The 15,567-nt window shown below is 39.1% G+C and overlaps 1 protein-coding gene and 1 long non-coding RNA gene across 7 annotated transcripts in view; one reads left to right on the top strand and one right to left on the bottom strand.

The window, feature by feature from the left end:
* Nucleotides 1-15,567, bottom strand: part of GRM5 (glutamate metabotropic receptor 5) — a 356,331-nt gene that overhangs the window by 20,011 nt on the left and 320,753 nt on the right. The window contains exon 9 of one of the 6 annotated variants that reach the window (XM_005304069.5): nucleotides 10,373-10,880. The exons of the other annotated variants lie outside the window; for them this stretch is intronic. Coding sequence (XP_005304126.2) covers nucleotides 10,850-10,880 — 31 coding nt within the window. The 3' untranslated portion in view covers nucleotides 10,373-10,849. Of the gene's footprint in view, nucleotides 1-10,372; nucleotides 10,881-15,567 lie in introns of those variants that run through there. 6 annotated transcript variants of the gene reach the window in all.
* LOC135980936 (uncharacterized) lies at nucleotides 5,606-14,965 on the top strand. The gene is made up of 3 exons (XR_010597903.1): nucleotides 5,606-5,705; nucleotides 10,214-10,400; nucleotides 11,899-14,965. It is a non-coding gene; the product is annotated as an uncharacterized LOC135980936 (long non-coding RNA).

The following is a 15,567-nucleotide window of genomic DNA, read 5'->3' as shown; positions in this document are numbered from 1 at the left end:
GTCAACACAAGCAGCAGTGCACAGGTGAGCTCAAGCACTTTCTTTGCTCTAGCAGGAGCGGAGTAATTCTGCAGAGTTAAAACCAAACCAGCCTTTTCTTTCTAGTGTTTTACTTGTACCAAGTAAATCAGATGCACAGGCCAAATGGAAGATTAAGGGAAAGAGAATTTGAAATTAAGGAGCAAAGAGAAGTTAATTAGTTGCTCATGGGTCACAAAGAACAAGGCCTGAATTCTCATTCCTACCTTAATATCCCTCCCTAAACCACTGAGCTCTGCATCTCTGCAACATCTAACTTGTTCTCTCCATTTGTGAAGCCTGAACACTGACCCCTGTTTGGATACACCTTGAGCACAATTTAACACTATGAGTGAATGTCCATAGCCCACACTTGGATGAGCAATTAGTACCCAAGGATCTAATTCATCCCTAAGCAGGGGACTTACACCACTTACGTCCTCAAAACAGAATTACAGTGGAACTTAATGCAAAGGTCTTACGCTGGCTCTCTGCACAGTGGTGAATTTCACCCTAGTTGCTCAAGTTCTGTGGGTTCAAGAACCCCTTTAAATGCCTGAATTTGGGATTCAGAAAACCTATAGAGATACTCATACTGAAAATTGGGTCCCCTCTCTTTAAATCGTTGCTTGTGATATTCCATCGTCAGATGCTGTGATCTGCATCACTCATGTTTAGCAAAATTCTTTAAAGCAAATCTGTTTGGTTTGACACGAGTTAGTTAACATGACATGATCACTAACATAACCATATAGCTAATTTGTTGCCAATTTATTAACCTGCAGGAAAGCCAAGTAGCAAAAGACTAATCCAAAGCCAGCAACGCAGTAAGACAGCAACAATCTGAGTGCAAGCAAAAAGGGAGCAGTACTTTGAGTGGCAGTTCCAGTAAATGCTGGTAGGGAAACTGTGCCACAGTGAGTGGCAAAGGAAGGAATTAATATAGATCAGCCAAAAAGTTAGTGTAGCAGTGAGCTGGAGACTGCCATGTGGGATGTGCTCAGTGTAGCAAAATTGTGTGTTATTTAAAGGTTCTAACAAGTGAGGCACCATCCTGAAGGAAGACACAACAATGCTATAAAGAACCGCTACCAAAGACTCCAAGGCAACCCATTGTGCTGTATGTGCCGTGCTCCCAATTATGAATGAAGACCATGCAGGATACATACATCTGAATTGCAAGTTGATTCCTACAGTGGAGGAAAAAGTGGAGGGGCTTGAACAGCAGTTGAAATCACTGAAAGATATAAAAGGAAGTCAAATTGGATCACACAGGTACTTCCATCTGCACAGGAACCTTAGCTCAAAGAAAGAAAGAAAGAAAGAAAGAAAGAAAGAAAGAAAGAAAGAAAGAAAGAAAGAAAGAAAGAAAGAAAAGTTTGAATCACACAGAAGAGAGAGGAGCAAATAAGGGGAGGAGGAATGTGACATCATGTAGGAAAGGGGGCAGGAAACGCAGGAGAGAAATATAGACACATTTAACCTTGGTATCCAGAACAGATACTCTGCTCCCCACAAGACAGAAGGAGGAAAAGACCAAGAGCAACCCAGGGAGGTTAGAGGTCGAATTACTGACTATGAGCTGAATGGTGAAAAGTAGCCACCAGAAGAAAAGAGGAGATAAGTAATCCTGATTGGTGATGTCATAGTGAGAAATCTAGGCTGGGACACCTGTAGCTCAGATAAGGAAAACAGGATAATTTTCTGTCCCCCAGGTCCCAGGATAAATGTGATAATCAGGATGCTGGATCTTGGAAAGACTGCTGGGGAGATCCCAATGATTATAGTCTTTTTGAGACCCAATGACACTTGTGAAAGGAGTCTTGATATGATCAAGGGTTGCTCCAAGGACCTGAAAGAAGGGATCTGCTCCATGGTTGCTTATGCAGCACTAATTTTTGACAGTATGAACCCCCTGGACAGATCTCTCCCTAACCTACTCCCTAAAGTCCTCCTCATATTAGAATGGAGAGAAAGCATCAAAGAGCACATAAAAGCTGTGAGTCTTTCTGCATGGCCTCGGTAGAGTCTGCATGCTTGCATGCAGTGGAACCATGGGGGTTCTGTAGGATATAGGGTTTCTGTGCCAATGGAGGGCAGTGAATGTGGGTCCTGATTTTGCCCCAATGTTGTCTTTATTTGGAAATACTATAAAAGGTTTTGTTTTTCTTCCTAGTCGTTAAATGCAAAGGATTTAAAAAAAAATATTAAATCTGAAAGCAAAAAACAAACAAAACCCCCTTCCAATATATTTTTTCAGTTAGCAAAAATTATTTTTCACTTTAAATACAGTCACATGGAGTGAGGCCATGCCAAGTTCAACTTTACTTGTGTACAAGATGATTTCTTCTTTTTTATGCAAGCACCTGAACTATAGAACATCATGATGACTATTCAGCAGAAAGGGTAGGAGGGATTTGCTCCTGTGCAGAGGGCCAGTACAAGGGCCATGTACCATTTAAGTTATATTTTGTGGGCATAAGGGCATATAGGTTTTCTGCTGGTTTTCTGCACAAGGGTGAGTTGCATCCAGAGGTAGGAGTGTTTTATATACAATGATATGCACCATACGATCCTATCAATAGTAGGAAATTTCAAAAGTAATCCATCGTGCAGATCACTTCTGCACTCACTCCAGTTACAAAATTCCCATTGACCTTAGAGAGGGAATTTAAAGGTGATCTTCACTTTCTATGGGTGATCAGCAGAGTATTATGGAGAGAAGAGTTTGCTTGCAGGCTGAAAGAAAATATGATAATATAGTGTGAGCTGTTGATGTGTGTGCTATATCATGATATTAGATAGAAAACACTAAGTAGGATATTCAGGTGTAAGAAAACAATGGCCTAATTCTGCAGTCCTCTCTCAGATAAAACTCCCATTGAAGGCTAGCAATAATTGAGCCACTGGGAAGCCAAGAGGAATCTAGGAATTGCCATCATGGATCAGACCAGTGGCACATTTTTTGGCCTTGCTTTGTCTAATATAAACACATAGCACCAGGCATATTTATAAATAATAATAATAATAATACCCTACCACAAGACACTCCATTGTACATGTTTCACCTTTTGGGGAGAGGAGAGAATAACACGTGCCAGACATGTAGTCACATTGTTTAATGCACTACTGGAACGCACTCAGATACTATGGTTATGAGCACGGTATAAAAACCTATATAAAGCTGCTCCCCGACTTACGCAAGCGTTCCATTTCGGAACGCCTTGCGTAACTCGAATTTTGCGTAAGTCGGAAACGTATACCTGACAATTACGCAAAACAAAACAAAACAAAAAAACCTCCTATTTCTAGCTTACAGAACTTTTTCTGTAAGTGCAGATTTGCCTAAGTCTGGCTTGTGTGACCCATGGGGCCTCTGTAGAATAGAACAGAATAGAAGTACTAATTATAAAGAGGAAGGTGCAAGAAACTTTGCAGTAGGCAGTTATGGGGTAACTGCCTGCAGGAAAAGTTTCCTCCTGGCCCCCAGTAATTAGTGGTTGAATTATCCTCTGAAGCATGAAGGTTTCTATCCCTTCCAAAATTAAAAAAAGATTAATATGATGACTTAGGATATTCTTGGTCTCTCTACAAATATCTAATATATTTGTGAATTTTGCTAAGCTCTTGGCCTCATTAATATCTTGATGCAATGAGTTAAACGGGTTAATTGAGGATTATGTAAAACACTTTCTCCTTTTATCAGTTTTGAATTTGCCACCTCTACATTTCATTGGCTCTCTCTTTATCATGTATTACAGGGATCGGCAACCTTTGGCACGCGGCCCATCAGGGAAATCTGATAGCAGGCTGGAACGGTCTGTTTACCGGCAGCGTCTGCAAGTTCGGCTGATTGCAGCTCCCACTGGCTGCGGTTTGCCGTTCCAGGCCAATGGGGGCTGGGGGAAGCAGCGTGGGCTGAGGGATGTGCTGGCTGCCACTTCCTGCAGCCCCCATTGGCCTGGAATAATGAACCGCAGCCAGTGGGAGCTCTGATCGGCCGAACCTGTGGACGCTGCAGGTAAACAGACCGTCCCAGCCTGCTATCAGATTTCCCTGATTGGCCACATGCCAAAGGTTGCCAATCCCTGGTGTATTATGAGAAAGGGTAAATAGAAGATCTTGATCTACTTTTCTGTAATATTCATTAGTTTTTTCTTATGCTTTCTAAAAAAGAGTAGAACCAATCTCTGATCATGTCAGAGTGTTTCCCTGTCTCAAAATCCTTCTCATCATCAATCTCTGAATTCCATTGCCTGAATAAGGTTTAAATGGGACTGCAGAATTTAGCCCATTGTTCATGCACCACAAAGCAAGGATAATTTGCTGGGGTAGGAGATTAGAGAACTGATATAAATCTCTCTCCACTTGCATTTTAAATGGCTCCTCCACTACCATACAGGTATTTTATTGTTGTTATTGATTGAATGCCAACAGTGTGCTTGGCCCTGATTAATCATAGAGAAAGACAGCATCTCTGATCAACGTTTTTCCTTCTCAAGGCAGAAGTAATGTCCTCATAAAAGTGCAGCCTGGAGGGATGGAAAAGGTGACATTTCAATGGGCGCAATGAAAAAAAACCACAGTCAGATCTGGCTATTATTTTTAGGAATGGACAAAATGGTTAAAAAATATACCTCTTTCCCCACAAACAGCCTTGCAGTAGACCATTCCTAGAAAGGAACCCAAACCAAGACTTCCTGAAATTTCTGGAATGTTTGATTAATCTGTATTTGAAGTTTAAAAATAAAATTTCACCCATCTCTTCATTTCATGATAGAGTGCAGTATAAGATACTAAAATGCAGCAAGGACACTGGTTCTCATGAGAGTTCCAGGTACATTTTGCAGACTCCCAAGATTTGAACATTTTGAATAAGCCTCCGAACTAGACCCTAACTCCACACTAGGGTAAATCACATACCTTTGTGTCCAAATGTTTGCGAAGTGTCTACGCTGAGATTGACAGTTGTGTTGGTGAATTTGAGCGGACTGGCAATCAGCTAACTCATGTTAAAACAGGGCCATAAACTCTAGTCTAGACAAATGCTTAAATATTCTTAGCATGGGGGGGTAGGGCATTCTAGTTATGGGGGAAATGATGTCACTCTGACCTCAATTGGTACAATTACAATCTGGTTGTAAACACTTTGGAGAAAGCTCCTCTTATGAATTTGTTTCCTTCTAGGATTATGACTACATTTTTGCTGTGCACTGGGGTCAGGACTACATTGGGGAAGCATGCATGTGAACATGTCAATTGCTCCCTGGCTCATAGGCCAAGTTCCTTCATTCCCCTCCATGACTCCCGTTGCAGCAGACTCTCCAGGATTTTTCAGGTTAGGCAGGGCTAGGGGTAATCATTGGCCAGGTGTTTCATGTTTTCTGGTATCCATATGAAAGGAAGGCAAAATTTGGCCTGTAGAATCAGCTAATACGGCCCGAAAAGACTGCTTGTGTCTTTCAGGTGCTGATTCCGCAAAGCATGCATGCACATGCTTAAGTCCGACTGACTTCAATGAAACAAAATTACTACTTAGATGCTTTTGCTGAACGTGGCCCTCAGTTTGTTCTTTGTACATTTTCAGGATTGATGACTGCCTCATTCCGGTTTTCTGTGCATATGGAGTGTATTTCTTACCAAACTATAAGCATGTTATGTTTACATCCCCAAACGCTAAGTGTCATGTAAGTAAGAGCCAAAGTAGTCTATAATGTTAATAATCCATGGATTTAAAGTCCATAATTAGGCATTGATGAAATGCTGTCATTTTGTTGCCAGAGTTGCTTTTAATGGTGCTTTTTAATCTATTTGTGCTTGGAATTTACCTAGAAACTTGGGTAAAACCAAGCCTTCCACCTTCCCAGACAGTGATAAATTTTAACAGTGTCAGCTCATACACACATAATATTTTTCAATACTATCTGGCCCTGTCACCAGGAAATGATGAAGCTTCTGCATTTCACAGCAACAGGATAAGCTCTGCCCTTCACACTAGATAACAGAAACAAACATTTTGTACATGGAGAGTTCTGCATAGTTTTAAACTGGTAAAGACAGAACTCTGGAGAATGTTTAATATATTCACTTGATCTGCTACACTGAGCTACAAAACACACAAAAGTCCTTGAAATTCAGTAGTGCAACAACTTGCATACCCTGATGGCAGGTCTCCATACTGTACCAACGTGCAGTGACTGGCTTAAAATGGTCTCACTCCCTTATATTATAATAGTTTTGTAATGCCTAAAACAAGTTATATACTATTGAACACTTCAGGGTTTTTTTTTTTAACAGAATATAAGCACAACTGCTTAGTGGCACAATTTCAACAAACAGAATTACTTTAAAGCCAAGTTTACAATTTATTTTTTTCCATGTAGGGTGTAATCTTTTATTTTTATAGTCAATTATAATTAGGCAATCATATGTAATTGCAACTGGTGAGTTAAAATGACTTTTCTTGATGTAGAGATCTACAAAGACTCTGAGGATTGCACAGGTAGATGGAAAGAGCAGACTGTCAGTGCAGACTGAACAGTGCTCCCATTTATCTTCTTCCTCTAGGGGTGCTATTGAAAAGATAGATCTTAAGAAATCCTACCCACAAAATCTCTGTAATAGTAGAACCTTGCTGTTTTACACACTCTAGTCCATGCACAAAGCTGGTATTCTCACCTCATTTCCCCATAAAAATATAACAATATATGCGGGGGGAGGGGTCTCGTTACTAAGACCTCATTACTTTTAAAAAGAACAGGAGTACTTGTGGCACCTTAGAGACTAACAAATTTATTAGAGCATATAGCTATATGCATCCGAAGAAGTGGGCTGTAGTCCGCGAAAGCTTATGCTCTAATAAATTTGTTAGTCTCTAAGGTGCCACAAGTACTCCTGTTCTTTTTGCGGATACAGAATAACACGGCTGCTACTCTGAAACCTGTCATTACTTTTAGTAATAAATAAGGGAAAATGAACAGTGTATGATGCTTTATCCTGGCTTTGAGTTAAACATTACAACATGCTGGACATTTTCAAGCTACTTGAGTCTTGTGGTTTGGAATCCCAAAATATTTACAGATGGAAAAATCACCAAAATCCGTTGATCAGCATTCAGTAAATTACTCTGCAAGGAAGATCTTCTCTGATTAACACTATTTTAACTCTATCCTATGTTTCTAGCAGGTCAGTTTTCTTTCTTTTTTAATTATTTTCTATACGTATTATTAATCTGCTACTTCTTTACTCAATTTTCAGCCTTCCTAATCTGGTTTCAGGGCTCTATTCTGCCACTGCATTATTTGGATTTTGGAGAAATAAGATTGCAATCATTTCTCAAGCAGGAGAAAAACCACTGCAAAGCAATGAATTCTTTTGGTCAACTTATTTGTGCTGTAAACCAACCTCAACAGTGGGCAACATACCACATGGACCATATTACCAGACTATAAAAGAAATATAACTGTACCCAAAACTAAAACTGTAGGAAGATGAAAGAAGTTTTATGGATGTAAAGCCTGATTTTGAAGGGTAGCCATTTTAATACCAATAATTATTGTAACCAGAGATTGTGCTAAACTAATTTGGAGAAGTTCAGGTACATCAGGCAATAGCTACCCATTGCTGTCAACATGCAGCTATGGCCAGCATTCATGCACAAGTGCCATCCTCATAGGATTACTTGCAGCTCAGTGGAATTTGTGGGTTAGTGCAATAATGAAAAATTAGATAAACAGAGGACGCTGTTATGAGGCAAAATAGTAACCAATTTTTTTTTAAAGAGTAATACTGCAGGGGCCCACCTTCTTTGTTTCCTCTTTTCTTTCATGAGGATATAAAGATGAGACTTTCTTTTACCTGCTAGCACATACTGTGTCAAAGTTGGCAAGAAATTTGTATGTAACTTAATTTGTACAACTCAGCTATGATGCTCAATGCAAAGTCTTAATAAGAAAAATAATTCCAGAAAGTGAACTCAGTGTATGTAGCCAAACAATTTATATCAATCTATCAACAATGTTTTAATTAAATTTTAAGTTGAGAAAAAAATCCCCAAACAACTCTAGCATTGCACACAAATTAAAATTCATTGTAATCAGAACATTCAAGAAGATCAATACATTATACAGATGGAGTGCTTTAGCAGCAATTCATCAAAATAATTCAGACCTAATACCCTTCAGAGAGTTTCATAAAATATTCCCCAATTATTTTACAATCCTTGAAGTTTAATTAATCACATTATCACACTTGCCCAGAAAGACACTGGAGTAAATTATCTATTCAGAACTGAATCACTCTAACCAGTCAACAATTTCCAGATCTCAATTTTTGTGGTATACGAATTTAGGACAGCTCCAAATTATCTGTTTGGAAAATGAGCAATTAGTAAGTGCAATCAAACCAGTCAAAGAGATGACTGTTTTCTTTGAAGAGTCATACTCTTTTCCTTCTTCTGTCAAAATTGTTCTCTGAGCTGTGTAAATTGACAGCTCCATTAAAGTTCATTGAGCTAAACAAGTTTATGCCACCTATGGCTTTAGCCCGTAGGCTTTGGGGGAATGCTGTAGTTCAAAAGCCAACTTCTGCAATCACATGTGTGCAATTAGCATTTGCACAATTTAAATTGCTCCTCCAATTGTATTTGCACAATTTAAACTTCTCTTCCAATAAAAAATATCCTTAGCATCTCTTGCATCCTCCTCTCCATTTTCAAGCAGTAATTTTATTGAGCAACTTCCATTATATTTATTACATTTTCAGTGGCAGTGAAGTCATACTTTGCCTCTACTAAGATATGGAGTTGTGATCCATTATAGTTCTTCACTTCTCTTCAACAGTTAACAGTTACTCTAAGAGTATTGTCTCTGGAACATCAAGTCATTTCTGGGTCAAGGGACGCGTTGTTTGTATGTTACCTCTTAAAGGATGGTTTCTCCTAAGTCACAAGGATAGATCCTACAGAAAGGCTTCATTAGTAGAAGAAAAGACAGGCTATGAAAGACAGCTAAAATTCTCTATGTGAGAATGCAACTAATTAGAGATGCCATTCGCTTCTCACAGATGTTCTAGTAGTTATGGAGGCAAACACCATACATGGTGAAAATGGAGCCTGAGTTTCATGGAGCCATCAGTCCTGTGACTGATAGGGAGTTGAAGATAAATCTAACCACTAGAAACTGCTAACAGAGAAACTGCTTCTCATGAGCAGAAATGTGTGTCTGTTAAAGGTTGTACTTTATGTGTCAATCACAGCATACTGTGTCAGTGGGCAGTAAAATCACTACTCAAGCCAGTGGCAATTACAACACTATTGATATTGAACATTCTTAATTTTTCAGGAAAATATAGTAAGTGGCAGAGACATAAAGAACATTTAATTGTGACTGACTTTTAAAAATATTTGAAGACAAATGTTTTTGAAAGTGATTTACTATTATTTATAATTATTTATAGTAACTAGTACATCATCTTATATACCACACTAGAATTTTCCTTTCAATTTTCTCATTATCCACATTCTAAAAGTCAGGAAGCCCTTGTTTGAATTATGAATAATCACATTTCTTTTCAGCATTTTACAATGTTCACCTAATATATACAGTCACCTTTCAAACCTGTTCTGTTTCTAAATGAGTACAGCATACAACCCTTTTGGTATGCGTAGTCAATATAAATGGTGACCCAAAGTAGGGCTAGGTCATTACAAGCGGCTCTGGAGCCATCCTTATAACTGATCTTAACATAGTGAAACTACCACCTTCTTAGAACCTTTGTGTTTGGGCCAGAACACTAGTCTGAGTAGAACTACAACAATTTGTAAGAACTGTAAACAAATAATCTATAAAATTCCAAAGCCTGTTATTTCTATGTGTAAGAAGTGCTCTGTTAAGGTCATCTCTGTATTTATCGATTTATCTTGCCAGCTGATGTACCTATTAACTCATCAGTCTTTTCAGTCCAACAGACCACTAAGATTTTCTCAGCCTTTTGGTCATAATGGATGTGATCTTGATTCTTAAAGACTATGCCCTGACGTAAAACACTGGTAGGCAAAAAATGCCTCAACTAATTGGGTCTTGGGAAAGAATTATACATGTGTTCAAGAACTTGTCCACACCTCAGATTAATCAAGACAGGAACTGTGTCTTTGCAAATTGGCATTGGTACTAATAAATGCCTTGTGTTCTGACAGAATAAGGTGTAGCCGACTCTCACAACAAACTTCTTACTCAATGGGGATCTGGAAAACAAGTGCCTGCCATCAAACAAGCCCCAGTTTTCAGCAAGGATCAGCTATCTTCTCCTGCTGCATCATTCTGGCATGTGTTCTTCACAGCATGGCCTTGTCTTCTTTCCTCAGCTAAACAGTTCCATATCAGGTAAAAGTCCTTTTACTTCCCTTAGGATTTTCATCTCAGTAAGGTACATAGAATTTGAATCTCTCTCTGGCTCATCACTGGCATTGCATTGCTGGTGAATATGCATACTGACAGCATCTGACCCAACAGCTTGAAGTCCATGTCTCAGAGTCTGTCCACTGGTTCATGGACTTGTCCTCCAACTACTCAAAATCTGCTACCTGGACTATATGAATGGCTAAAATATTGCTTATAGTAGACTCTATCCTACAGCAGGTTGGTATAATGCCAGGATTCAATGACAAATACTTGACTTGAATGGGCTGGTTTCCCAATAGGTTGGAATCTCAGGGCACTCTCCAGAGTCTTCTAAATAACAAATAATAGCAACAATTCACTCTTATATGACAGCGGAGTCTCTTAAAAGAGTTGCTTTGTCTCAGCAGCTGTGGAAAAGAGGACTGATTTCTTCATTGTGATGCACTGGCTTTGCTGAGGGTACTGCAGCAAAGACAAACACATTTAAAGAGTCTCTAGTTGTAATGCTGTAAATCTCCAGAGTGAAATACAAACAACAACTAATCACACTCATTAATAATACTCTCAAAATACTGCACAATTCATTTGCGTCAGTAGAATCTCGCTAATTCACACCAATTATTGGGAGTCCTATAGTGAATTACTGAATTTTATGAATTCACAAATTGTGGACAAATATAATAAAAGATCAGGAGAAAACATCACAAAATATACTTTATTAATTTCTTTGAAAACTGCAGTTTAATTTTAATCCTTTAAGAATATGGCATAATGAACTTTTCCTTCTCCCAGTAACTCAGAAGGGATGTTAAACAGCAGCTAATAAAACTAGACATTTTAAAAATTAGAAAGTCTGGGTAACTTGCATCCAAGAGCTGTGAAAGAGCTGGCTGAGAGCTCTCTCAACCAGTAATGTTTATTTTCAAGAAGTCTTGGAACACTGGGGAAGTTCCAGATGATGGGAAGAAACTAATGTCATGCCAATATTTACAAAGGGTAAATGGGATGACCAGAGTAACTTGTAGACCTGTTACCCTGACATTGACCCCAGGCAAAGGTATGATAAAATCAAGTGACTGGAAGATTAATCTAGACAAATTCAGATTAGAAATGAGGTGCAATTTTTTAACAGTGAAGATAATTAACCATTAGAACAACTTTCTAAGGGCTATGGTTGATTCTCGATCATTGTCAATTTTAAAATCAAAATTGGATGTTTTTTCTAATGGCATGCTCCAGTTCAAAGAGGGATTAATTTGGGGAAGTCCTATAACCCGTGTTTTACAGGAGATCAGAGTAGACGATCACAATGGTCCCTTTGGATCTACAAATCTAAGCAATGTGCTAATGAAGTTTTAGTAATGCGAGATATCACTACCACACTTTGTTATTAAACTTTAATGCTAAGGGCATCTGCAAGTTGTCTGTGGACTTCTACATATGGGAAGCAGAAATTAATTGGAATCCTTCTTGTTCACAGGCTCTATTTTGCTGTTCAGATCTGGTTGAGTGAAGAGTTTCAAGTGCTGAAGAGTTGAAACACGTGGTTAGTTGACCATCTACTTAGTCAGCTGCTGTTGAGAGACTACTATGTACCATTCTATGTACATACTCCTGCTATGTAACTATCTCTACAACTAGCTTTACAGTATGTCTCATGCTTTTTTTAAAATGGACCCTCACTTTCCATAACAATCAGTGTCACCAGGAGTAAGTGGCCAATCTTGATTTGCTTGTTTGTGGCTTTTGTGTACATTTGATGCTCCCGATTGACCCTGTCTCTTGTGTGACTGCTGATGGGAGTTCCACCCAGGTGGGCTCCTACATCATCACAGAGGGTGTGGCCAGTTAGGACAGAAGCAGCTGCCTGAAAAGGTTGCAGAAATCATAGGATGATTACCCTTACCTCCCACCATCTTTTTCAAAAGTGGATCTGGGTGTGGTGGGACTAAGTGGGGGCAACTGGGAAGGAGCATTTGAGACCTTCCCAGCTCTGTGGACAGGGAGAGCTAAAAATCACCCTTCAAAAGGAAAATGAATGAGCAAGTGATGGCCCAGGCCTGAGCTAAGGAGGAGGTCTTGGATGGATGCACACCTATCACAGTATTTGTGAGCATGAGCTGGGCATAAGGAAACATGCCTGTGTGCTTTTGGGAATGTACATTTTAAGGGATAGGTCAAAATAGACACAAATGTACTGCTGAATAAACTTTCCCATGAGATTCAGACCTAAGAAATTAGATATAACAGAACCATTGGAACATCACTTCTAATCACAGAATCATAGAAACATAGAATCATAGAATATCAGGGTTGATAGGGACCTCAGGAGGTTATCTAGTCCAACCCCCTGCTCAAAGCAGGACCAATCCCCAACTAAATCACCCCAGCCAGGGCTTTGTCAAGACTGACCCTAAAAACCTCTAAGGAAGGAGATTCCACCACCTCCCGAGGTAACCGATTCCAGTGCTTCACCACCCTCCTAGTGAAAAACTTTTTCCTAATATCCAACCTAAAGCTCCCCCACTGCAACTTGAGACCATTACTCCTTGTTCTATCATCTGGTACCACTGAGAACAGTCTAGATCCATCCTCTTTGGAACCCCTCTTTGGATGCAGCTATCAAATCCCCCCTCATTCTTCTCTTCTGCAGACTAAATATTCCCAGTTCTCTCAGCCTCTCCTCATAAGTCATGTGCTCCAGCTCCCTAATCATTTTTGTTGTCCTCTGCTGGACTCCCTCAAATTTTTCCACATCCTTCTTGTAGTGTAGGGCCTAAAACTGGACACAGTACTCCAGATGAGGCCTCACCAATGCCAAATAGAGGGGAATGATCAAGTACCTCCATCTGCTGGCAGTGCTCCTACTTATACAGCCCAAAATGCCATTATAGCCTTCTTGGCTAACCTTCTTTGCAATCTCTGTGCAATAGTAGATATATTCCAGACCTTTTGCTTCTGGTCCCAGCTAGAAATGCTACAAGGAGTAGATTTTGTGGAAACATTATGTGGTTTCATCCAGGCTGGACATGGACGTCCATGAAAAATGAGGATGAGAAACTTCAACCAAATATTTCAGAATCTTGGTTGATATTTTGTGCTAAAAATTGCAGAGGCTTTTGGAGTGAACATGGTATTCATTTTTTCTCAACCAGTTTGCCCACCTCTCGACCCCTTAGATACTATGGTGACTAAGTACTCTAGAAATCCAAAAATAAGATTAGATGAAAGATAAGTAGGCTGTGTGGCTTTGATTCTGGCTATGATGTGTTGTACATCTTTGTGAATTTGCTTCAATTAATGTTGTGCATTGATTTGATACATGATCTTTTCTTTTAATTGAGGAGGGAATTTATTTGGGTGGATACTGCGAAATCAGAAGAGCTCCCATTAAATTCACAACGTGAATTTCATTTCATTGGGTAATGAATATTTTTGTAAGTAGCACTCTCTACATATTTCAGCATTTGAATGCTCATTTCAGCATATAGCCATGGTATTTCTGAGTTTTTGAATTGAACAGCACCCTATGCAAAAAGTCATTTAGGATTCTAACAGATGTACTACTTTATTTAGGCAAGAGCAGTCTCTTTATCTGTCATTTTGCAGCTGACGTGAAAGCTTTGAATGGAGCCATGGCATTATCTGTTTGACAATAATTTGATGGAACACTACATTGTGGTATAAATTAGTGTCAAGAAGCAAAACGTTAATGATAGGGGCCCTTCCTTGCATTGGTGACTTAAATAGCATGTTTCCTTAAAAACTCAACAATGACTCACTCTCTATTTAAATAAAACCCCTCTATGCTATTTAAATATGCCATGTAGTTCTGGTGCATATTTTCTTTGATTGCAAGTACTTTAGTGTTGACTTGAATAGGTTCCAAACAAATTGTTGAACATAGTATTGATTTATTCTCTGAAATATGTTACTTTATACACCATATTATTATTAGAAGTGTTTGACCATTAAATAAAAAGGTGTTCATACAGTGTAGTTGGCAGAATTAAAGTTGACAGCACTTTTCTTTTCCACCTTGGAGATGACATCAGACCTGGGTAGACTCAGGAGTGGAATCTTAAATTTACCCTATGAATTTAATATTACAATTTAAAATGCAAACCCAAAAAGTATAAAAAAAGGCCTGACACAGAGCAAGTTTCTGATGGATTAATGGACTCTATTGGCCCTTTTAATTCATGGTCAGATCCTCAGTTGCTGTAAATTGGCGTAGCTCTGTTGAGCTCAATGGAGCTATTCTAGTTGGGATCATCTGCTTTCATACATTTTAGAAGTCATTTATCCATGCGCCTGACAAATAAAGGAAATATTTCCCCCTAGAATTCAGATTAAATGGACTTGCTGTTAATTTATACCCTACTGTAAATCAGCTTAATTTAGTTCTGTTTTCAAACAGATATGTCAATCTGATAGTTTGGGGGCATATTCTTCTTGTATATACATACATTGCATTCTGAGTGCTGAATGGAGCCAAGCTCACTACCAGCAAAATAGTAACAATAAAGAAGAACAAATTATTGGTTTATTGTGATTTTTTTTAGAATTCAATGCTCAGGGCACATGTGTATCGACTGTTAAAAACACAACAGTAATTTAAGGTCAGTGTCCAACAAACTTCTCCATCTGGATCTCCGCCAAAACTAAGAGCTTCCACCAAACCAAACCAACTGCTACTCCCTACTATTAGAAAAAGCCTGGGTGAGCAACAGGAACACATTTGGACTCTAATGATCCAAAGCAGGAAGAATATTCCACAGCTGAGGCTCTTTCCTGGAGAACAATTTCCTTGAACCCCCTTACAGACAAACCACGGAGCTGTTAGCTTGAGCACTTCGAACGATCTCAACTGCCCAGGTATTGCATGGAGAGAGCCTGTATCTGAAGTACCCACCTTTCAACTCATTTAAGGCTCCATAGGTTAAAACTCACATCTTAAATTGCACCTGGAAATGAACTGGAAGTGAGTGTTGATCCCAGTGTGCCCGTGTAACATATTTCTTTCATAACATAATCTTTCACAGACAGGCACCGTCTGCATTAGCGGAAATTTCAGAATGGTCTCAAGCAGTCGCCTCGCAGAATACACTGTAATAATTGAGGTGACAAAAGCCTGGGTTCCTTTGCC

This window comes from Chrysemys picta, chromosome 1 (assembly GCF_011386835.1).
Source record: "Chrysemys picta bellii isolate R12L10 chromosome 1, ASM1138683v2, whole genome shotgun sequence".
Lineage (NCBI taxonomy): Eukaryota > Metazoa > Chordata > Testudines > Emydidae > Chrysemys > Chrysemys picta.
The sequence above is the reverse complement of the archived record's forward strand: the minus strand, read 5'-3'. Positions and strand labels throughout refer to the sequence as shown.